The following is a 23576-nucleotide window of genomic DNA, read 5'->3' as shown; positions in this document are numbered from 1 at the left end:
TTGCCTTTTGCCTTTTAATTTTGCTTTTGGTGGTATCTTACAGATGTTGAAGTATTTCTAGGGTCAAATATATCCATTTCTCCCTTGTATGGATTCTGGCTGTGGGGCCCAGCCAGGACCTTCCCTCCCTCCAGTACCTCTCAGGTTTTATTTCTTTTTCTTTTTCTTCTTCTTCTTATTTTTTTTTTGAGATGGAGTTTTACTCTGTCGCCCAGGCTGGAGTGCAGTGGCATCAGCTCAGTGCAGCCTCTGCCCTGAGCCCCCCAGGTTCGAGCGATTCTCCTACCTCAGCCTCCTGAGTAGCTGGGATTACAGGCACGCACCACCACGTCCAGCTAATTTTTGTATTTTTAGTAGAGATGGGGTTTCGCCATGTTGGCCAGGCTGGCCTCGAACTCCTGACCTCAGGGGATCCGCCCGCCTCGGCCTCCCAAAGTGCTAGGATTACACGCATGAGCCACCATGCCCGGCCAGGTTTTATTTCTTAAGCAGAAATCATTATAATCACTTTTTTTTGCTCCCTCATTTTGCATCCTTGCTAACCTCTGACCCTTTGTTTTACTGCCCTAGGTGACAACATGTACAGCTGTGAGCGGTGTAAGAAGTAAGTGAGCCTTCCACCACCTTTTCCCTAACTGCTGTTTCTGTGCCCTACATATTCCCCTTGGGTTCCTGCAGAGAGCCCCCCACAATCCTGCCTTCCCAGAAGGGAGCCGGGTGGAGGGCTGCTCCCCTGGCCCCTGGCCCTGATGCCGGACACTGATGCTGGCTCGTGCTTCCTCCCCAGGCTGCGGAACGGAGTGAAGTACTGCAAAGTCCTGCGGTTGCCCGAGGTGAGCCGGCGGCCTCGGCAGCCTCCTCCTCAGCTATCTCGGGATGCACACCAGCACACACCAGGCAGGGGCTGAGCCCGCTCCACTGCTCGGGCACTTCTGTGCTGCAGGGGCCGTGGAGACTCCATAGCTTTGGCTGAGAAACCTCTGGGAAGGGTTGGCAGGGGGCACATTTTTCCGACTGTGACTTGGTGCCCTCTCTCGGTAGCCTCAGCACATGTTGTCTAACATGTTGTGTGAGGGCCCAATGGGAGGCAGGTGTGTGGGACACTGGGTTACCACCCCCAGTGAGACAGCTATGGCTCCTGCCAGCTGCAGAGTGGCGGGAGGAGAGCTGGCCCAGCCGGGGCTGTTGCCAGGGGTCTTTCTGAGGAGTGACATCTGAGTGAGGCCTGGAGGGTGTAGGCTGGTGTCAGCGTCGTGGATGGAAGGCACAGAAGGAACAGACAAAACCCCAGTGCAGAAGCAGGCTTGTCCGCACCAAGGAAGGCACGTGTGGCTGGAGCAAAGAGGAGAGGGCCCTGGCAGAGGGGGCCCAGGATGGGGCTGTGGTGGCTCGGGGAGGCTTTGTGGCTTCTCAAAGGCAGTGCCGACAGAACTGGTAAACTTGATGGCTCATTGCAGCTCTTGGGGTCCAGTTCTTAGCAGTGGAGCTGGGAGTGATCTGTGTGACTTAGAGCGAGCCCAGTCTGGCCCCCACGTGGAACTCTTGGATTTGTTCCAATGGAGTCAGCTTGCATGATCCCATCAGCTGTCCTGGGCCCGTGGGCAAGGCTGCGAGGGTCCGCGTCATTTCTTCCTAGATGACCGGCGCTCTCTCTGTCCCCGCAGATCCTGTGCATTCACCTAAAGCGCTTTCGGCACGAGGTGATGTACTCATTCAAGATCAACAGCCACGTCTCCTTCCCCCTCGAGGGGCTCGACCTGCGCCCCTTCCTTGCCAAGGAGTGCACATCCCAGATCACCACCTACGACCTCCTCTCGGTCATCTGCCACCACGGCACGGCAGGCAGTGAGTCATGTCCCCTCCCCTGCCGTCCCCATCCGCTAGGATCCCTGTGACCCGTCTGCTCTGCCGCCGCAGGTGGGCACTACATCGCCTACTGCCAGAACGTGATCAATGGGCAGTGGTACGAGTTTGATGACCAGTACGTCACAGAAGTCCACGAGACAGTGGTGCAGAACGCCGAGGGCTACGTACTCTTCTACAGGTGGGCGCCAGGCCGGGCCTGGTGGACGAACCTCACCATCCCCGTCCCCTGGGACCCGTGGGCCTTCTGGGTGTGTGTAGGGGACAGCGCCTGGATTAAGCCAGGGAAGTAAGGACTTGGATTGTTAAGAAACAGCCCTCTGGCTGCTGTAGGGAACCCAGGAAGGCAGCTTGGAGCCTTCTCCAGGGCCCTGGCCGGCGGCACAGGGGGCTGCTCACATGTCCAGGACCCCTGAGGGACCCAGGAGGTGGTGGACAGGGCCGGTAGCCCGAGGTGCACTGGGATGGGGGCCCTGCATGTGTCTGAAGGTGGCAGCCGTCAGGCACAGCTTCTCGCCCCCTCCTCACCCCACAGGAAGAGCAGCGAGGAGGCCGTGCGGGAGCGACAGCAGGTGGTGTCCCTGGCCGCCATGCGGGAGCCCAGCCTGCTGCGGTTCTACGTGTCCCGCGAGTGGCTCAACAAGTTCAACACCTTCGCGGAGCCAGGCCCCATCACCAACCAGACCTTCCTCTGCTCCCACGGAGGTGAGGCGCCCCCTGTGGTGGGAGAGCAGGGTGGGCAGGTGGGCCGAGCCACAGCTTCGCTCCCTGTACCTTCTTCCCAGGCATCCCGCCCCACAAATACCACTACATCGACGACCTGGTGGTCATCCTGCCCCAGAACGTCTGGGAGCACCTGTACAACAGGTGAGAGCCTGGGAGGCCAACTTGTCTCCGTCCTGTCCAGGGCCCAGCTGGGCAGGAAAAGAGGGGAGGGCAGGGAAGGAATGCCACCAGGACCCCACACCACACTCTGGCCTCCACGCGGGCAACACAGAGCCGCCTTCACTTGTCTCATGGAGAATGACACATGTCGTTTGTGGGAATCCGCTTGGATCCTTCCAGCGGCAAGGGACAGGAAACTGGCTGAAGCACAGCTGAGTGTGTTGGCCATCTGCCCTTCAGCCTTGAAGCAGGACCTCCCTTGGGCTGTGGGCGCGCTGCTCCGTTGCAGGCTCTGTGGTGCTCACACAGAGGTGCATGCAGGCCTGCGACAGCGCTGAGGGGGCACTGATGGCTTGAGGGGGAAGTGGAAGGCAGTGATCACTCTCCCCTCCCTGGTACCCCACTCAGGCCGTGTCTCTCTCTCCCACCCTGGGCACAGATTCGGGGGTGGCCCCGCCGTGAACCACCTGTACGTGTGCTCCATCTGCCAGGTGGAGATCGAGGCACTGGCCAAGCGCAGGAGGATCGAGATCGACACCTTCATCAAGGTGCGTGTGGCGAGGGGGCGGCTCTGCCAGCCTCTGCCTGGGGCAGCTGTGGACTTGGGGACAGAAGAATCCTGTGCAGTCCCTGAGCAAGTTTGAAAGCAGTCTTTTGAGGCTGGGCATGGTGGCTCACACCTGTAATCCCAGCACTTTGGGAGGCTGAGACGAACAGATCACTTGAGGTCAGGAGTTTGAAACCAGCCTGGCCAACATGGCGAAACCCCATCTCTACTAAAAATACAAAAATTAGCTGGGCATGGTGGCGGGTGCCTGTAATCCCAGCTACTTGGGAGGCTGAGGCAGGATAATCGCTTGAACCTGGGAGGCGGAGGTTTCAGTGAGCTGAGATTGTGCCACTGCGCTCCAGCCTGGGCAACCGAGTAAGACTCCATCTCAAAAAAAAAAAAAAGAAAAAGAAAAGAAAGGAGTCTTCTGCGGGGAACTAGATGGCCAGGTGTCTAGGAGGGCTTTTCCTGGTGGGAGGGTTGGCTTGAGTAAGTGAAGCCTCATCGCCCGGGTGCTGTTGAGCTTAAAGAACCATTAGATGGATCCCATTCTCAGCCTTGGCTGTGTTATTTTGGGCTGAATCATTCTTTATTGTGGGGCCGTCCTATGCATTGTAGGATGTTTAGCAGCATTCTTGGCCTCTACCCACTAGTGCTAGTGACAACCAAAATGACCTCCAGAGATTGCCAAGGGTCCCCTGGGGTGCAGAGTACCCTCCCTGCCCTGGGTGAGAACCACTGGGCTCTACAGACTGCCCAAGATAAAGCAGGAAGTGAAAACCAAGGTGCAAACCAGGACTCAAGTGTGATTGTGTTTAGAAGAGGGACTTCTGTGAGGGAGCTGAGTGCAGGCGAGGCTGCTGGCACACTCCCTCCCTGCCACGCTACTTCTAACAGGGTTAGGACGTGTTCCACTCACAGGGAGGGCCTGGTGAGAGACACTGAGGGACGCCCGTGCTTTTTGGCCATTAGGAAATGATTCTGCTGCCTGGGCATGGTGGCTCACGCCTGTGATCCCAGCACTTTGGGAGGCCGAGGCAGGTGGATCACTTGAGCCCAGGAGTTCAAGACCAACCTGGCCAACATGGCGAAACCCCATCTCTACAAACAATACAAAAATTAGCCAGGCATGGTGATGTGTACCTGTAGTCCCCGCTACCTGGAGGGCTGAGTGAGTTGGGAGGATCACCTAAGCCTGGGAGGTTGAGGCTGCAGTGAGCCGTGATCATGCCGCTGCACCCCAGCCTGGGCAATAGAGTGAGACCCTGTCTCAGAACACAAACAAAAAAGAGACTGTCAGGGCTGGGCCTAGTGGTATGCACCTGTGGTCCAACCTACTCAGGAGGCTGAGGTGGGAGGATCACTTGAGCCCAGGAGGTCAAGGCTGCAGTGAGCCATGATTGTGCCGCTGCACTCCCGCCTGGGCACAGAGTGAGACCACCCCCCATCTCGAAAAAGAAAATGCTCCTGTCAGAAGGAGAGCTGCCTCTCTGAGCAGATAGGCACATTCTATTCAACCGGAGAAAATTAGCATCTCCCAGGCCGGGCGCAGTGGTTCATGCCTGTAATCCCAGCACTTTTGAGAGGTCGAGGTGGGCGGATCACCTGAGGTCAGGAGTTCAAGACCAGCCTGGCCAACATGGCGAAACCCCATCTCTACTAAAAACACAAAAAGTAGCCAGGTGGTGGCACACACCTGTAATCCCAGCTACTCAAGAGGCTGAGGTGGGAGAATCGCTTGAACCTGGGAGGCAGAGGTTGCAGTAAGCCGAGATCGCGCCACTGCACTCCAGCCTGGGTGACAGAGTGAGACTCCTTCTCAAAAAGTAGAATCTCCCTTGTGGTCTCAGTTGGGTCAAACAGTTATTGAAGAGACCCACAAAATGTTACCACCGTCCTCTCTGAGCGATGGGTGTGTTCATTTTGTTTGAGCTTGTCTGGGGGTTTGATTTCTCACCTTGAGTATCTGGTGTTTTTGTAAGACTCTTGGGTGAGGGACTGGGGCAGGGGCATTTGGGAAATCCTTGCTGAAGGTAAATAGAGACTGACCTGCCCTCTGTCTCCTCCCGTCCCTGCCCGCCTGCCAGTTGAACAAGGCCTTCCAGGCCGAGGAGTCGCCGGGCGTCATCTACTGCATCAGCATGCAGTGGTTCCGGGAGTGGGAGGCGTTTGTCAAGGGGAAGGAAAACGGTGAGCTGAGGGGGACCTGGCACTTACCTGCCCTGGGGGCCTCCTGGGAGATGGGATGCTGGCAGGGGAGGGGTGGCACACAGGGGCTCCTGCAGGCCCCATGCCTGCCCCCGGGTGCCACCCATCCAGGGTGAACAGAGAGCATGGGGCTCTGCCAGTCCCCAGTGGGGATCACTGTCCCCACCCAGAGGCAGGAAGCTGCTCCTGCTCTGCGCCCCCTCCCCTTCTCCACTCCCTGCCATGCCAAGCAAGCTGCTCTGCCCTCCTGCAAGGCCCTTTCCTCAGGGGAGTGTGTCGCCCGAAATGACAGATTTGTCATCTGACTCCTTGGATTTACAGAGGTGGAGACAGGCCCCATCACAAGGAAGCTCCCAGGGTCCCCCAAGTCCCCAGTGAAGAACAGCAGAACCAAGCCATGGAAGCCCACAGGCTCTAAACTATTAAACCTGCATTACAAATTTCGGTTGGGGCGCCCTCGGAGCAGAATCCAACCTGTGGCTCCGGGGCCCGGCAGGGTGGGTAGAGCCCATGGTTCTGCTCACGGGACCCTTGGTGTGGAGCATGAGCACCCACCTATGCTTGGGAAGGGAGGCCTCATTGCCATCCCGCTGGTCGGGGAAGGTGCCAGGGCCACCGTGAGGCCTCTCTGGTGGTGGCTAAGGCCTTCAGCATGGCTGTGGTTGAGAATGTAGCTCCGGAGCCCTCGCCCTGGCCTGGACGCTGGCCTTGCCTTCTACCAGCTATGACCTGAGTGGTTACTTCACCTGCCCAGGCCTCGGCTCTGTCTCTGTAAACCTCTGTCTTGTCCTGTGGTTGCCGAGGCTAAATGAGATAGCTGGGCAGAGGGGAAGGGGCATGGTGAGCGGCAGCTGCCAGCAGAGATAAGGGCTTGGGCCACCCACCGCAGCTCCTGCGGCCAGCACAGAGTCTGAGACCATCTCGTGTGTCCTGGAAATTCCCTCTGCTGGGTCCTCAGACTGCCACAGAGGAGCATTGGGTGGCTCAGGCACCTCATCCATTAGAGACTTCACGCTGACCCCCAGGCCTGGGGCGGCCCCACTTGGGATGGCTCTGCTGCTGTGGAGGGTGGAGGGCATGGCAGGGGCTGAACCCGAGCCCACTGTGTCTGTTGCAGAGCCCCCCGGGCCCATTGACAACAGCAGGATTGCACAGGTCAAAGGAAGCGGCCACATCCAGCTGAAGCAGGGTGAGTTCCCCCCGGGGTCAGCCAGGCTCCTCTCTGCCCTTCCTGGCTGCCAGGCTGCTGCCCAGTCCCGTCCTTCCAGGAGCCCCCTTACCACCTGTCTTAGAGTCAGGCTGAGACGTCCACCTGAGTCCAGACCCAGGCGGCTGAGAGATGGCCCAAGGGGCTTGGTCTCTGCTTGTGTCCTCCAGGTCCCACCCCTCTGCCTGCTGCTGGCCTTGCCCACCCTGCTGTTTATGTCAGCCCCACCCCCAGGAACAAGGGACACAGCCAGAGATGTGTTATCCGGGGCCCTTAGCGGGATGGACATTCCTCTGGGAAATCCTGGTTTCCATCTGACAGCTTTGCATAGAAGCCCTGATTGCCATCTTCCCGCTTCGGGGCCTGGCCCTGCGGAGCCCCCACTGCCCAGGCTGGTGGCTTCCTTGAGGAGGCAAAGGTGAGCCTAGGGGTGCCTCTCGTGCCCTGCAGGAGCTGACTACGGGCAGATTTCGGAGGAGACCTGGACCTACCTGAACAGCCTGTATGGAGGTGGCCCCGAGATTGCCATCCGCCAGAGCGTGGCGCAGCCGCTGAGCCCAGAGAGCCTGCACGGGGAGCAGAAGATCGAAGCCGAGACGCGGGCTGTGTGATCTGCTGGGCTCGTCTGTAAGTCGCCCCGGCTGGTCCCTCCATGGCACTCTGGGTCCTCTCCTCACTCTCCAGAGACCCTCACATGTCCTTTTGAACATCCAAAGAGCAGGTCCCTGAAAGCACCTTCCTGGAGGCTGTGGGAGGGCCCTGGACATGGCCCGGCCCCACTGCTGAGTGCCCGTGTCCCCACAGCCCCACGTGCCCCACCCCGCGGAAGGCGTGTTTGTGCCCAGAAGAGAGGCCGGGCTGCTGCAGAACCCCGCCGTGTAAAGAGGCAGAAAAGTTGGTTTGGTTCGCAGTGAGTAACGCTGCAACTAGAAAATATATGCACTTCAGGCTTGTTGAAACGACCAAGACTCTGTGACGTTAATTTGGGTCTTTGTCCTGGCAGTGCCTCTGCCAGTCACTGTCATCGTTGTGTCCCCCACAACTGTCCTCTTGCTAGCTCGGCCCAGCTTTGTCCCTGGAGCCCGATGCTACCCCTGTCAGACAGAGGCTGCGGCCTGGGCCAGAGTCAGGGAGTAGCTGCTGCTTCACGGCGTCTCCACTGTGCTATTGGCCCGGACCCCCGAAGACTTGGAGGGAGCTGCTCAGGGCCGGTGAGCGCAGCCAGAAGCCCTGGCCAGTGAGGAGCTCACAGGTCCTCCCTGGTGGTCCCGCCGCACCTCTGCATCTCCTGGGCGTCACCAGGAAGGCTCTGAAGTCCCGGGCTGCTCTCAGCACTTCTCCTGCAGACTGAAGACTCTGGACTCATTGCTGATTGGAACACCAGGAGGAGGTTGGATTTCTGCCAGTGGGGGATGTTTCTGGAGGCAGCTGGTCCCCCACACCGCGTCCTGCTGAGCCTGCCCCCTGGATTGGCTGTAATTTGCCTCGAAGTTCAGCAGTTCATCTTCATGGGAAATTTGCTGAGCCCCCACCAGGGAACCAGATGATGAAACAGGGATACCTCACAGCTTGGCCATTTGCTGCAAAGGCAGCTTCCCGAGCTGATGCTAAAGAAGACAGACTTTCCCTTCGTCCCAGCAGCAGCAGTGCGGAGCCCGCCTGGAGGCATGTGGGGGCTGTGCAGGGTGCAGCGCTCAGGTGGATCCTGGGAAGCAGCCTCTGGATGCTGAGTGGAGGGAGCCACTGAGCACAGCAAGGCACCAAAGCCCCTGGAGAAACCGCCAGGGCGAGGTGCGGCCATCATCAGGGTCAAAGCAGACGGGGCGTGGGTGGGGAAGGGGCTCTGGGACCAGACCCCCCACACTACTGCGTCTTTGTTTCTATCAGTCTTTGTAGAAGCAGATGGTGGTGGAAATTCCAGCAGGTGGGTCCCGCAGAGGCCCTGAGGCCTCACTTTTCGGATCTTCTGTCCCAGATCCTGCTCCCTCCCTGCTGAGCCTGGGGTTCCCCTGGCATTGGCCCCAGCCTTCTGAAAGCTGGCGCTGCAGCCAGAGGCCACACGCTGCACTGTCGCGACGCAGAGAGGCTTCTGTGCAGGCTGGGATCGGGCCCCATGTCTGTGCTGTCTAGTTTGTGTTCAAAATGTCAGAATAAACACAGAATAAACGTTCCCACGGCCACACTGTCGTCTCTCCTTCACTGCAGTTCTGTTACTGGAGGGAAGGTGAGGCTCTCCGCCACGGGGACAGCCCGCCAAGCCCTGGGGCTCACATTGCAGATCACCAGGCCCAGGAGGGGGCTTTCCATGTGGCTTTCTGAAACCAGAGACCACCTGGAGGCTGTGGAGGCGAGCAGAAGAGGGGACCCAGCTGCTATAAAGGCCTATTGGCATCTCCTTTCCTGGAATCAGCCCCAGCCTCAGAGAAGTAGGGCCAGATGTGGCCAGTGATTGAGGCCAGCACATCCCACAGGCTAGTCTCCCTCCGGCCACCCAGACAGGCGGCTCCAGAGTGGCCGTGAGCAGGGGGTTACCTCCCCTTTGCACACTGGCCCTGGGCGTTCAGCAATACTGGTGTTCAGTAGTCTTGAGTTTTTTGTTGGGTCTCATTTTGGGGGAGAGAAGAACTTGAGATTTTTATATATAACTTATCAACATTTATTTGTGAAATCCCATCGTTGCAGGAAAAAGGGGTTCCGATCCAGACCCCTAGAGACGGTTCTTGGATCTCATGCAGGAAGAAACTCAAGGTGAGTCGCAGAGTTCACTGAGAAGAGTTTGCTGAAAGCTGCTCAGGTATAGAGTAGAGCGTCCTCAGAAAGCAAGCGGAGGGATGCCCGTCGCTGTTTTCAACTCCTCTTATGTAGGGGTCTTAGCTATAGAAAAGCTACGCTGTGTCTGTCAGATGGGCTGACAGCCTGACGCAGTGGATCGCTCTGTTGATTTAAAGAAAGCCATCCTTGGCATCTTAGTGCATAAACACATGGAAGCCTCACTGTGGTCATCTTCAAGCACACACTGTTGTGCGGCATCTGAACCTTCTCCACCGTAGGGGTTTGTCCTTGCAGGCGTTATGTAGCTGCTTCCTCAGACGTAAACATCTTAGGTTGTGACTGGCCTGGACTGTGCCTAATTTTTTGTTTTTTGAGATGGAGGCTCGCTATGTTGCTCAGGCTGGGGTGCAGTGGCGCGATCTCGGCTCACAGCAACCTCCGCCTCCCAGGTTCAAGTGATTCTCCTGCCTCAGCCTCCCAAGTAGCTGGAATTACAAGCGTGTGTCACCACACCTGGCTAAGTTTTGTATTTTTAGGAGAGACAAGGTTTCACCATGTTAGCCAGGCTGGTCTCGAACTCCTGACCTCAAGCGATCTGCCTACCTCGGCCTCTCAAAGTGCTGGGATTACAGGTGTGAGCCACCGGGCCCGGCCTCCCTTGCTAGTTTTAGGTGGAGCCGAACTCAAAATGATGTCACCCTGGCTCCCCTAGGGTTCTGCTTCCCTACTGCTATCAGATACGAGTGTACAGAAACATTTCAGCATATGCAAGGAGAACACGGTGACAAGGAACCAAGATGACACATTGCCAGTTCCATGGAAAGCCCCGGGCCCCTCCGGAGTCGGCCACCTTGCCTGACCCCAGAGGTGGCTCTTTGCATGTGGTTCCCTCATCCCGCCTTTTTTTTTTTTCCTGAAAAAAGCTTCATTTTATTATTATTTTTTGAGACAGAGTCTCGCTCTGTTGCCCAGGCTGGAGTGCAGTGGTATAATCTCAACTCACTGCAACCTCTGCCTCCTGGGGTTCAAGTAGTTCTCCTGCCTCAGCCTCTGGAGTAGCTGGGTCTACAGGCATGTGCCACGACGCCTGGCTAATTTTATTTTTTATTTTTTTTATCTTTAGTAGAGACGGGGTTTCACGGTGTTAGCTAGGATGGTCTCGATCTCATGACCTCGTGATCTGCCTGCCTCAGCCTCCCAAAGTGCTGGGATTACAGGCGTGAGCCACCACGCCTGGCCGCTTGCTGACATGTTTTTGGTTTGGGGCAGTCTCATAGGAGCTTTAGGTCTCACAGCACAAACCCCTCGAAGTCAGCCCAGGCCCACGCCATGTGCAGACTTCGGCAGTTTCCCAATCTTGGTATAAAGGTAAACGATTCTCTTCCCAGGGGTTCGGGCCGGCCTAGTGCTGTTTAGAGGCTGTATTCTAGGAAAGCCTATGACGGTTTGTGAAACTGGGCCATGCTGAGTGCCTGTAGACAGCGTTCCCGGAAGAGGAAAAAGCAACCTTTGTCTTTATGTGGGAATCTCTAAGCAATATTTTTGGCTTTGTTCACATTTGAAGGTTAGATATGTGTCAATCCACGTGATTGACATTGAACATGGAAAATGAGAATGAAAGAGTTTTGTCTGGAAGATTTATTTAGGAGGTTTGGAGACAGTTCTTGCACTACAGAAAGGTGAGCTGGAAATAGGTACCAATTTGCCTTAAAACGTTTCCTTTAAAATACCTGGCTTTTAAGGAGTTCAGACCGAGATGCCAAGATCTGAAGTCTGTGCTTGATTACTGAGCAGGGACAGGAAGTGCTCGGTGGCTGGGGAGGCGGGGCTCAGGCCTCGCTCCCCACGGTGCCCCACGGTGGCTCCTCCTCCGCGCTGAGCCAGGGCGTGGCTTCAGCAGCGCTTCTTAGAGGAGCCGGAAAGGCGCCCCTGCACCGTGGGGGAGGCTGCAGGAGACCTGCCGCCTGCCTGTGGTTCTGTCGGCCATGGCGCTGCTCACAAACCTGCATCCGAATACATTTGCAAGGCGCAGCCACCCAAAAAGTGTAGTTTCCTACCTTTGTTCTGTTTTAAATTCAGTGCAAACATAAATTATCCTGAGGGTCTTAATGCTACCTAATTTTGAGCCCCAGAGAGCCTTGGGGGAAGTGAGCAGAGGTTTCGGAATCACAGCCCCCTCTGGCTCGTCCCTTCTGCAACTTCACCTACACAGAGAGACACCTGCTACCTGGACGAAGCAAGGGTGAGCTGGGCGCAGAAGAAACACACGCCTTTGGGGAAAGCTAGGAGCAGTAGACAGCCTAGGCAATGTATGTTCTGGAAGGGTGTCCCAGGGTTTCTCAGGGTGCAGCCTCCATTCCTTCCTTCGATTTGACCCGGGACCAGCCTAGATGAGGGGGCCTGTGGAGAGCTGGAACTGGAAACAGGTTCTGAAGGGCAGGGCTCGGCACAGCGTGGCAGCCAGGGGCTGTGCGGACGGAAGGGATGCGGCCCTGTCCTAGGCTGAGACGTCCGTCCAGCAGGTGCCGCAGGGAGGAGGGGAGCCTTCCCCATCCCCGACGGGGACAGTGGGTCCGTGTTTCCTCCCACAGCTTTCGGCCCCTTAGCCCTGAGGACAAGGATAGGGTCCTTCCTCTGCTTCTTCTGTACCTTTTGTGGTCCGGAGATGTCCCCGGCGGATGTCACTATACCATCTGGAGGTCTAACGGGAGGCAGGAGTGCTCAAGTCAAGGCCGAATGGGCACTCTGGGACCCTGGAGAAGCAGCTGACACACCAAGGGGCTGCCACGTGCCTGCTGGCAGCCTTCACACGCTCATCCCGGGTCTCAGAGGGCGCTGGCAACACAGATCCCTGCCTCCCCTATCGGGAAAGCGTTTTAGGACCAGGAAAAAGGAGGCCTCCCCCAGGCGAGTGCACAGAGCCAGGGAACCCGTCTGGATGGTGGCTCTTTCCCACCATCCTTCTCTGGCAGCAGCAGTTCAAAGTGGAGCTCCAGGCTGTCCTATACATTTCACGATTTCTGAGTCTTTCGCTTCAATTTAAAAAAAGCTGGGGGCACGCCCGAATCCTGCCTCTGTCCACCTCCATCTCGTTCCTCACCGCAGGGGGCCCTTCTTGCTCCCTCCACCTCCACTGCTGCGCTCTGCCGTCTGCTCCCGCCAGGGGTCCCCACCACCTCTGCGGACGGAGGAGCCGCCTCCCAGGCCCGGGCGTGCCCAGGGCGGGTGGAGGGCGTGGGGCGGGCCGGTATTTCCTGACCCGCCGGAGGAGCCGGCCCCACAGGCTTGGGGCCTCCCCGGAGCCGGTGAGTCAGGAACTTCCTACTTCAAGAGGCTTCCCCAGTGCAGCAGAAAACAAACTAGTCGCCCCCAATGCTCCCGACCTCTGTGATGTCCACACCCGCGGAAATGGGGTCTCCAAACCAGCAGGCTCTGTTCTAGGCTTCTCAGTGCTGGTGCGGCTCTTGGAGAAGGCTCGGCAGGGGCGGGTGGGGCATGGGGGGGTTCACAGGTGGAGACAGCCCGTCTCTGCCCCACAGACTGCTGGGCGCAGTCCCGAAATATTCTTCCCAAGTGGACTTTTTTGCTGACGACCTAGAGGAGAGGGTTTCGGGTAGGATAACAGTAGATCCACCTTGTTCCCTTGTGCCACGCTGTGTCACACTGGGAACCAGCAATTCTCAATGGTGCCTTGAAGCCAACTGCACGCACTTGTGGTTAGAGGTTACCAATGACCCCATATTGGTGCCCTCACCTCCTGCCCTCTGCAAGTGAGGATGCTTGGCATCAGCAGAGCTGCCAGGCCTGCACTTGGTGTAGCTGCGAATATGTCATTTCCTGGACAACTGTTTTCCTAAAACAGTGCTAAAAAAAAAAAAAAAAAAAACCCTTGGGACACAGAGAAGTGTGGGCACAAACCAATCCTATCTTCCCCCAAAAGGCCAGGGTGAAATTTTCAAAGCTGGCTATGGAAACGGGGCCTCCCACTGCACATGTCCAGCGAGTGCCAGGCACAAGGCTGCTGCCCTTTCGAGTTGTTCACGTGAAAACAGCTCCGCACTGCCTGCAGCTTCACAGAAACTAGTGATTCCAGCCACGCCACCAGGAGTACCGGCTTGAGCACTGGTGATACCGGATCAATGAAACTCAGGTGTGCCCTCCTTTCACCACCTCCTCCTGCCCCAGCCCCAAGCAATGAGGTCCCCAAAGAGCTAGAGCAGCAACCAGTTGAATGTGCAGGCAAAAAATACTCCTAGCCATAAGCAGCCTCTCGCAATCCTCGCACTACATCAGCCCGAATTCCACGTCACCACGGTCTGAGAGCCTCCCCCTCCACCGTGGATGGGGGTGGAACTGAGAGCTATCTAGGTCTCCAGCTCCTCCCAGGGGCCAGCTCCCCAGCCCAGGGGGGCTTCCAATGACACCAGGCTGCTTCCGCAACTAGGGTCATGTCTTCATGCAACAAAACAGTCCCGTGACACGGAGCCACAAGTTATATTTTATTTTAACACGAGATTAACATATAGTTACAAGGTCAATACAAGCCTCCAGTGGAAGCTCTTTATTTGGTTTAATTCCATCTCCAGAGACAAACAAACAGGCAACTCTAGGACCTTTACAGTGGCGATCGGCCTCACACAGCAAAATGCCTCCAAAGTTTAGAATTAGTGCAACACACATACGAACGTTTTAAAGATGCTCAACATCAGGTTAAAATAGAATTCTGGACCTTTTAAAAAAGTTTTTGGATGATATAAGCACAGGAGGCAGAGCCAATAAGAAACATGAAACCAATATTTCTGGAAAAACACTTAGCATGAACGTCACTTTTTGACGTCGTGTAAACTTTCTTCTGCAATGACGGATGTTACCAAAAGGCATCGAGACCTTTGTGCTGCGCTGGTTAGACAAGCCGCAGGCTTATCTCCACGGTGAGCAGGATAAAAACCCCCAAGGAACAGCCCATGACAACCTTCCGGGCCTTTTTATACTTTCCCATCCTGCAAAGGAAAAACTGGGTAAAGGACAAGTTCCTCCCTTTCATTGCGTTTCTAAGAACTTTTCAGGGCAGGTTCTTTTAAAATTAGTCATCTTACAACACAACAGTATTCTAGCACGGCGGCGAAGTGACAGGCGGCAGATACGGGGGAGGAAGGAGACGTTCACGGGAAATTCCACGTTCTACTCTATGTGAACTGCTCCAGAAAAATACAGACATGATTTCACAGTAGGATTCCCAGAGTAAATGATGATACATAGGACAACTGACCTCCTCTAAGAAGCCCGGCTGGGGCAGCAGTGAGCTTTTCATGGAGCCACGCAGACTGGCCCGGAAGCAACACCCAGGTTCAACATTTAAGAGCACTCGCTATAACATTCTTTTTGCACGCAGGTGGTGGAAAAGTTTAAAAAACAGGCGGAGGAGTGACGGGGGATACAAGCATATCCTATACTAGGGGTGACGGTCATTCAAAGAGCAAATTACTGCAGCTGATACCTTTTCCACTATGTTGCAAGAAATGAATCTATCCTGACCCATCATATGAAAGATGCGACGCACATGCATTCCCGAGGCTCTAAAATCCCATTTTAAAGAACCGTTTCACATCCTCGTGGAGTGGAGAGTGGTCCACTTGACTTGGTGAGGTCAGAAGTTCCTGAAGATCCCTGTCGTCCCCGTTGGCGGGGGAGCCCATTGCGGAGCTGTGGGGACTGCCACACTCACCATGCACCTGTTGGTTTGTAGGGACAGAGGCGCGGCCCTGACTCTTCTCACCCTGTGTCATCCGGGCTTGTCTTTCGTCTGTCAAGTCAGTCCTCCTGCGTGACTGATGGGTGCACCACGCTTAGGTCACCCGTTGCAGGGACCGGAAGTCCATGGCTCTGCCGCAGCCCTGAGCGGTTTGCAGTCCCCCCGGGGAAGAAGCAGTCAGAGAGGCTCATGCTCACCCACTTTAAAAACCCAAAGCCACTTCCTCTTCACCTGCCTGGGCCTCAGCGTCTCTGCGCTTGTGGTTTCTCGTCCCCGAGGGCTGACTGAGCTGCTCCGGAAGGGTGGTGTGTGGTCAACCCTGGTTGGCTGAGAGGAGCAATTTCCTGGTTTCCCCGAGTAAAGACAGCCCCATCCCTTGGGACCTGTCCTTTCCGTCCCTGTCCCTTTGGCTTCTATAGGACTTCCTTGTCTTAGATTCATAAACAGCAAGAGGAACTGAGGATGCTTGAGGGGACCACCTAGTTACCAAAGCCAAGCAAAGAATAAAGCTGCCCGACGTCATCCCCAGGCTTCCGTGGCGCTCTCGGTCACAGGAGCTCTAGGCCAATGGTTCCTCTTGACTGTTTCTGCACCAAATGAGAGGGGGGGGCTGCTCTGCTCTAAGGCGTGGGGGGGTGGGGGTGGTGGCCACAGATTAGGGGACCTCAGGTTTTCCTCAAAAACCCACACAGGGAAAGAAACTTGGCTCTAAAAGCAAACTCAACGAATTCCACATGCCCTGAAGAGCACGTGATAAAATACAAGGGTGGTGGCCGCGGGATCCCTCAAAGGACCACGAGAGGCACGGGGTCTTTGGTGATGAAAGTGCTAACCTCGGTGGGGTGCGGTAGCTCACACCTGTAATCTCAGCACTTTGGGAGGCTGAGGCGGGCGGATCACCTGAGGTCAGGAGTTCGAGACCAGCCTGACCAACACGGTGAAACCCTGTCTCTACTAAAAATACAAACATTAGCTGGGCGTGGTGGTGCACGCCTGTAATCACAGCTATTTGGGAGGCTGAGGCAGGAGAATCGCTGGAACCCAGGAGGTGGAGGTTGTAGTGAGCCGAGATCATGCCACTGCACTCCAGTCTGAACAATAGAGCGAGACTCCGAGACTCCGTCTCAAAAAAAAAACAACAACAAAAAAGGAAGTGCTAACCTTTTCAGATGCTAATCCTGGGGCTCCTGGAAAGGAGAGGATGTTCACTTTGCAATGAGCTGGTGCAGAGGGGAGGGCCTCGCTCACAAGCGCATGATCTACAGTTCTCAGGGACAGGAAAGTGATGGGGAGGACAGGCGTGGGCTCCTCATGGCCGGTGGACACAGGCGAGTCAACAAGGCGAGCTGGAATTCGACTTCCAGCGTGGACCTCCCCAGGCCACTGAAAACAGGGCGTCAAACCAAAATGTGTGTATGCGCACGCGTGTGTACTGGTGGGTGTGCCTGTGGGGGTGTGTGTACCTGCCCCGCTGCCTGCCAGATGCTCCCAGGTTGAGGGCATAGTGAAAGGGTCAATGTTTAGTATGAGGTGCAAGCCTAGAATCCAAAAAGGACCACTGAGGACTTCACAGACTCAGGAGAGGAGGAAGTGTTTTCTACAGCAGACAGTCTGGGACACACGGATGACATCGACGTGGATGACATCGAGTGCTCAGTCCGCCTGATGTGCGCTGGACCTGCCTTGTCTCCTCAGGGGACCCGTGATGACATTTTCACAAAAGGCACTGTGTGAAGCGCGGAAGGGCTGCCAGGACGAGCCCGGGTGGACTGAGGGCCCAGGAAGGAGCAGGTGGGGGCGTGTGTCCCACCGTCTCAGTGGCCTGCGCGGGGTGGGGAGGGGGAGCGATGAGGACTGACCCGAGCCATGGGGGTGGGCGCTGGCGAGACTTGTCCCCCACGAGGTGGCCCGGGCTGGGCGGGAGGGCAGGGCCGCAGGGAGCATGCTGGAGAGAGAGAGAGAGAGACCGCCCCGCAGGGATGGGGCTGCGGAGGGGTGGGCTGTCCACAGGGCAGGGCGCTGGAGGCCTGTGGGAACAAGCAGACGGAGGCTCCTCCAGGAAGGCTCACCCGAGGCTCGCAGGCACTCCCCTCTAGGAATCTACAACACAAAGAGAAACAGAAAGAGAAACTCTCTGTTAGAGAGGAAGGCGCGGGTTCCAGGCGGGCATTTTGCTCTTGGCTACAAACTGCACCGCCCTGGGAGGGGAGGGTAGTGGGAGGGGAGGGATGGGAGGGGGCATCTTAGAGCAATTGGTTACCACAGGGCAGGTCTGAGATGAGGAACTTTCGCGGTTTTCTCTCTAGCCTTTAGCTGGTCTTTCCTTCAGGGTTAAGAGAAGCGCAAACAGGAGACTGATGAGGCCATCCGCCCCAACTCGTCTTTCTCATAAGTTTAGTTTTGAGAGAAAGTAAGAAACGGAGGCCGGGGCTGGGCGCCGTGGCTCATGCCTGTAATCCCAGCACTTTGGGAGGCTGAGGCAGGCAGATCACGAGGTCAGGAGTTCAAGACCAGCCTGGCTAACATGGTGAAAACCCATCTCTATTAAAAATACAACAATTAGCCTGGCGTGGTGGCAGGCGCCTGTAATCCCAGCTACTTGGGAGGCTGAGGCAGAAGAATCGCTTCAACCCAGGAGGCGGAGGTTGCAGTGAGCTGAGATCGGGCCACTGCACTCCAGCCTGGACAACAGAGCAAGACTCCGTCTCAAAAAAAAAAAAAAAAAGGAAACGGAGGTTGGGTGCAGTGGCTCATACCTGTAATCCCAGCACTTTGAGAGGCTGAAGAGGGAGGATGCATGAGCTCAGGAGTTCAAGACCAGCCTGGGCCACAACATAGCCAGACCTCATCTCTACAAAAAATTAAAAAAAAATTAACCAGCATGTTGGCATGCGCCTGTAGTCCCGGCTATTCGGGAAGATGAGTTGGAAGGATGGCTTGAGCCCAGGGAGGTCGAGGCTGCAGCGAGCCAGGATCGCGCCACTGCACTTCAGCTTGGGCAACAGAGTGAGAACTCAAGTCCAGAAAAAAAAGAAAAGAAAAGAAATGCATCAATTTCCTAGAATGGTACAAGGAACATGAAGGTCCGATTCTCTCAGAAGGAAACTCTTGGCTCTTCAGCAGTACAATGTAAAATCTTTGGTGAAAAGGAAAACCTGTTGTTCTGTATTCATTCCGCAATAAACCGTGAAAAGCTCTTCATCTCAAGGAGAGAGAAAAGAAACAAAAGAAACACAGACTTCTCAGGCCCTGAGTGCACGCAGGATCAGAAACAGGGGAGGTGCCATCATTTAAAGGAGGAGGTAGGGGTGGGAGGCAGAATTTTTAAAAAAGCATTGGGCTAGAAAATCCCCTATTACTGGAGATGAAAGAGTTAAATATTCACATTACACAGAATAATTTTCTTGGAAACATGAAAAGTCACTTAAAATACACAATACTGAGAAAAAATATAACATTTATTAGAGAAGCAGATACGAGGGTACAACTAAAAGATGCCAGACAGAGTCTTTTAGGATAAGAATAGAAAGAGACAATCATGTTGCTGTATTCAAACAAAACTTACTCAGAACCCCAGAGTTTATAATAAACTCAAGTGCGGAGCCGCAGCGGGGACCTAGCTCCCCATGCGAGAGGCTTCGCGGCTTTCCGGCAGTTATAAAAACAGAAAGGTCATTAGGCAGCAGGAGAACCCATAAAACAAACAGATAAAAGTACAACATTAAAACAACTCATTCAAGTACTGCTTTTAGTTTTTAAGTTGCAGTATATACACACGTATTCTGTGGGGGGAATTATGAAAATATTTAACAGAGAGCAATCGAAGAACCAAAAAACCACAAAAGAAAGTCACAATCCAATTGACCCACCGGAAGTTACACTAGTCTAAATATTTTGGCAATTATTAAATAAGCACATCGTAGACACACACACACACACACACACACACACACACAAACAAAAGGTTGACCGGCATTATAAAAATAAAACAGCTGCACTGAGTTATGGGCCTAAGAAAACAGTGGCTTTGCCCACATCAGATGGGTTGAAGGAGGGCAGTGTTTGTGGGCAAGTTGGACAGAGTTATAAACAGAGTAGGCAGGAAAAGCTTCTCTGTACATATTATTAATCTCTAAGTGTAACTTTCAAATAAAAGGAGAAAATTATATAAGTAGCTGAGATTTTGCTGCTTTTATATTAACAGACAACTGCTAGAAGATAATAAAGTATACTTTGGGTGGAAATGGAAATTCCTGATTCTTTGGAATTTGGTTTTCTAATATTTCATGCATTGATGAGATGGACGTGAAATTTACAAAATATCTTTTAACTGTTTAGTCAATATTACAGAGATTCACCTGTTATAGTACTGAGGCATACAACTTAATGATCGTACATTTAAAATTATCATCATAAATTTATGTGCCCAAACCCCTCCCACCCCATTCCCCCTGAAACCAACTGAGCTATTTTCTGAATTAAATTTGAATAACGAAATAACTAAATTTGAATAATCAAGAAAAAAATACACAGCTTGACAGAATGCCTTTTTTCAAAGCAGACTTTCACAAGGTTAATGTCGTCTTGCCCTATTTTCGAGTTTTTCAGTGGTTAGTTTGCTTTGTCCAGGAGTTCACAGACTGGAAATGAGTTTGTCATTGGATAGAAAGGTCAGATTTTAATACCTTAGGTTTCCCATTCACTTGTTTACTGGGTAAAGCTGGAAACTTCCTACTGCTCATCTAAACAGATCCTTGTGGTTGAAGGGTCAGCTGATTTTCTTGCTGCAATATTTACAAAGAGGCCTGGGGTCGGGATGGGTGGCTTTATTGATACTATGCCAGCAAAAGTATCCAAAAGAAATTTGGGCCTGGCACGGTGGCTCACCCTGTAATCCCAGCACTTTGGGAGGCTGAGGCGGGCAGATCACTTGAGCCCAAGAGTTTGAGACAAGCCTGGCCAACATGGTGAAAAACCTGTCTCTACTAAAAAAAAATAATAATAATACAAAGATTAGCCGGGTGTGGTGGCAGGCACCTGTAATCCCAGCTACTCGGGAGGCTGAGGCACAAGAATTACTTGAACTCGGGAGGCAGAGGTTGTAGTGAGCCAGGATTATTGTATCACTGCCCTTGAGTCTAGGTGACAGAGTGAGACTCTGTCTCAAAAAAAAAAAGGCCAGGCACAGGCTCATGCCTGTAATCCCAACACTGTGGGAGGCTGAGGTGGACAGATCATGAGGTCAGGAGATCAAGACCATCCTGGCTAACACGGTGAAACCCGTCTCTACTAAAAATACAAAAAATTAGCTGGGCATGGTTGCACACGCCTGTAGTCCCAGCTACTCGGGAGGCTGAAGCAGGAGAATCGCTTGAACTCGGGAGGCAGAGGTTGCAGTGAGCCAAGATTGTGCCACCGCACTCCATCCTGGCGACAGAGCAAGACTCCATCTCAAAAAAAAAAAAAAAAAAAAGTTTTTAAAAAAATCAGGCTGTCACTAAATAAAGGTTAACTGGCTGTGAGAATCTTGAAACACGGCCCCTAGCATCCAGAACCCCTACTAGGTTCTAGAGCCCGAATGTGCAGCTACTGCTTGGAAAATCAGCTTTAAATGGACTTGAGCTGATCAAATGAACCCACAATGTAGAGCCAGGCAGGGGCTAATTTCCTACTTGAAAGTAGGAAGGACACAAGGAAATAATTTTCAAAATCAAATAAAAAGAGAATCTGAACCAACACCTTCATTCTGACCCATTTGTAGTGGGTTGTCTATGATCTCGGGGTGGATTCTGGAAATGGGCACAGTGAAATGCCTGGCAACCATCTACACATGTGACCAACTTCACTATCTCCCCTCCCACATCAATGCCAATTTAAAAATGCAAATTCTCATGTGGCCTAGATTCCTTTCGATGTGGTGAGACATTTTACTTCATTCTGGCTACAGTTAATTGTATAAAATGAGCCAGAAATTCTAAAATAATTTCCAGTAAATCCAAACTTTGCCAATGATTAAAAGCAGAAACAAAACAAAACAAAAACAACAACAACAACAAAAACAAAAAAACAAAAGCAAACCCCCAAAGTCTTTGAACAGCGATGTGCTGAGATCTGTGTCTGTGGGGAGAAGCATTTGCTGCCACACCACGTTCTCTTTATAGCCCCACCTGGGCAAGCGTGAGTGCAGCTCTACTTGTAAAACCAACAGAAACAGAACCAAGTGTGAGAGGAAATCACAGCCAAAAGGAGCTGATGCAGGGACACGCTCTGCCTTTTAAGTAACTCCATCTAAACAGCACTAGCACATCTGATCAACTGTCAATTTGGGCCAGGTGCGGTGGCTCACGCCTATAATCCCAGCACTTTGGGAGGCAGAAGTAGGCAGATCACTTGAGGTCAGGAGTTTTGAGACCAGCCTGGCCAACACAGTGAACCCGTCTCTACTAAAAATACAAAAATTAGCGTGGCGTGGTGGTGCGCACCTGTAATCCCAGCTACTCGGGAGGCTGAGGCAGGAGAATCGCTTGAACCTGGGGGAGGCGGAGGTTGCGGTGAGCCACTGTACTCCAGCCTGGGCAACAGAGCCAGACCCTGTCTCAAAGCAACAACAACAACAAAAACACAAACACAACAACAAAAACCTGTCAATTTGATGACACTTGGAAAATCAGCAATGCAATGTAAAAATCAACTGGTCAATTCACCAAACTTTTCCAGATTTCAGCTGGTTGTCTGGGATCATGTAGATGGAACAGGATACTCGTGATGCCCTACCAAGGATGCTGACCACGTTTAAGTAAAAACACACACTTTTGGTGCCGATATAAGAATCTTATTTACTGCTTTAGTCAAGAAGGAGATGTTATTTCACTTGTGACTTCCTCCCAAGTGAATGAGTACACAATTTAACAAACTAACACAGTTCAGTTTATTAAGTTACAACCTGTAACCACCTAATGTAGCTCAGTGTATGGTGGATACTAGATATAAACAAGAGTAGGGAAGTCTTTGGCACCTGCATGATGTGTGCCGGCTTTTAAATTCAGAAAGATGAGAAGCTACAATGCAACTTTCTTTTTTAATCTACAGATACCGCCAAAAGAAGAAATGCTTATCAGATTTTGAATGACATAGCTGTAAGTTGGCGGTTGGCAGCTTTCCACATAAAATTTCATCAGCAAGTGAAACTTGATTACAGCCCAAACTAGACAAGGCAATTCAGGTGCCCGGACCCTGAAGTCCACGTGAGACTACAGGAGAACGTGCATTATGGTGCTTGCCAGCCAGTCTCTTGAGGAACTGCCTGTAACAGTCACGGTTGTGGGGAGAAACAACTCCATTTTTTTTAAGTTTTTTTTTTTTTATGGTATTAAATATAAGTCTTAGCACCTTTGGCATTTTTGTCCAAACAGACTTCGACATATGAAGTGGGGACATAACCCTCTTCATCTTCATTTCTCCGAATGCGGGTCCAGCCATCGCCTTTGTCTTCCTCTATGACATACAATGTTTCTCCTTCAACTACGGAAATCGTTCCTTCATTCTGACCTGAAAAAGCAATATCAGGATATGTTAGATGTCTTGGCAAATGCAGGGAGGAAGCAAACAGTGGCCTTCGCAATGAAACAAGTGTCGTCAAAGATGAAGTCCACACAAAATTCACCCCACTCGGACCTTCTCAGATGCACGGACCCCTCACCCACTGCCTCAAAACCGTCTCCTTCTGCACAGAAATGTCCAGGTTCTTACCTCTGTCTCTCTAGGGACCCTCTCTAAGTCCTCCAGGGCCCTCTTTCTCCTCCCTCCCAGAATGGTAAGTGTTTCCCCCTGGATAAATCTTTGGTTCTCTTCTCTAGTCTTCTTCTGTCTCACTTGGATCTCTCTCAGGAGAAAGGTACCCTCGTGGCTCCAACTGCTTCTCTTTTGTCTGTTATTTTTTGGGGGGGTTGTGGGGGATGGAGTCTCGCTCTTGTTGCCCAGGCCAGAGTGCTGTGGTGCAATCTCAACTCACTGCAACCTCCACCTCCCCGGTTCAAACGATTCTCCTGCCTCAGCCTCCCGAGCAGCTGAGACTATAGGTGTGCGCCACCACACCCAGCTAACCTTTCTATTTTTAGTAGAGATGGGGTTTCACCATGTTGGTCAGGCTGGTCTCAGACTCCTGACCTTAGGTGATCCACCAGCCTCAGCCTCCCAATTTTTTTGTTGTTGTTGTTTGTTTGTTTTGAGACAGAGTCTTGCTCTGTTGCCCAGGCTGGAGTGTGATGCCACTTGTCCCGGGTTCAAGTGATTCTCCTGCCTCGGCCTCCCGAGTAGCTGAGATTACAGGCATGTGTGAC

The 23576-nt window shown here is 53.4% G+C and overlaps 2 protein-coding genes across 35 annotated transcripts in view; one reads left to right on the top strand and one right to left on the bottom strand.

The window, feature by feature from the left end:
* The window catches only part of USP20 (ubiquitin specific peptidase 20), a 46489-nt gene extending 37606 nt beyond the window's left edge, over positions 1–8883 (top strand). For all 6 annotated transcript variants that reach the window (XM_003822365.3, XM_055117117.2, XM_003822366.5 and 3 more), the window contains 11 exons: positions 571–604; positions 788–833; positions 1665–1845; positions 1918–2044; positions 2399–2568; positions 2649–2730; positions 3188–3296; positions 5386–5488; positions 6624–6695; positions 7164–7340; positions 7518–8883. In XM_003822365.3, coding sequence (XP_003822413.2) covers positions 571–604; positions 788–833; positions 1665–1845; positions 1918–2044; positions 2399–2568; positions 2649–2730; positions 3188–3296; positions 5386–5488; positions 6624–6695; positions 7164–7324 — 1085 coding nt within the window. In that variant the 3' untranslated portion in view covers positions 7325–7340; positions 7518–8883. The remainder of the gene's footprint in view (positions 1–570; positions 605–787; positions 834–1664; positions 1846–1917; positions 2045–2398; positions 2569–2648; positions 2731–3187; positions 3297–5385; positions 5489–6623; positions 6696–7163; positions 7341–7517) is intronic.
* A 5088-nt stretch (positions 8884–13971) lies between these two features.
* FNBP1 (formin binding protein 1) overlaps positions 13972–23576 on the bottom strand; it is a 157042-nt gene continuing 147437 nt past the window's right edge. For 21 of the 29 annotated variants that reach the window (XM_034929266.3, XM_034929267.3, XM_034929272.3 and 18 more), the window contains one exon: positions 18678–22785. In XM_034929266.3, coding sequence (XP_034785157.2) covers positions 22607–22785 — 179 coding nt within the window. In that variant the 3' untranslated portion in view covers positions 18678–22606. Of the gene's footprint in view, positions 17338–18677; positions 22786–23576 lie in introns of those variants that run through there. The other 8 variants (XM_034929268.3, XM_034929270.3, XM_057303116.2 and 5 more) reach the window with 1 other exon arrangement.

This window comes from Pan paniscus, chromosome 11 (assembly GCF_029289425.2).
Source record: "Pan paniscus chromosome 11, NHGRI_mPanPan1-v2.0_pri, whole genome shotgun sequence".
NCBI classification, from domain to species: Eukaryota; Metazoa; Chordata; class Mammalia; order Primates; family Hominidae; genus Pan; species Pan paniscus.
The sequence above is the reverse complement of the archived record's forward strand: the minus strand, read 5'-3'. Positions and strand labels throughout refer to the sequence as shown.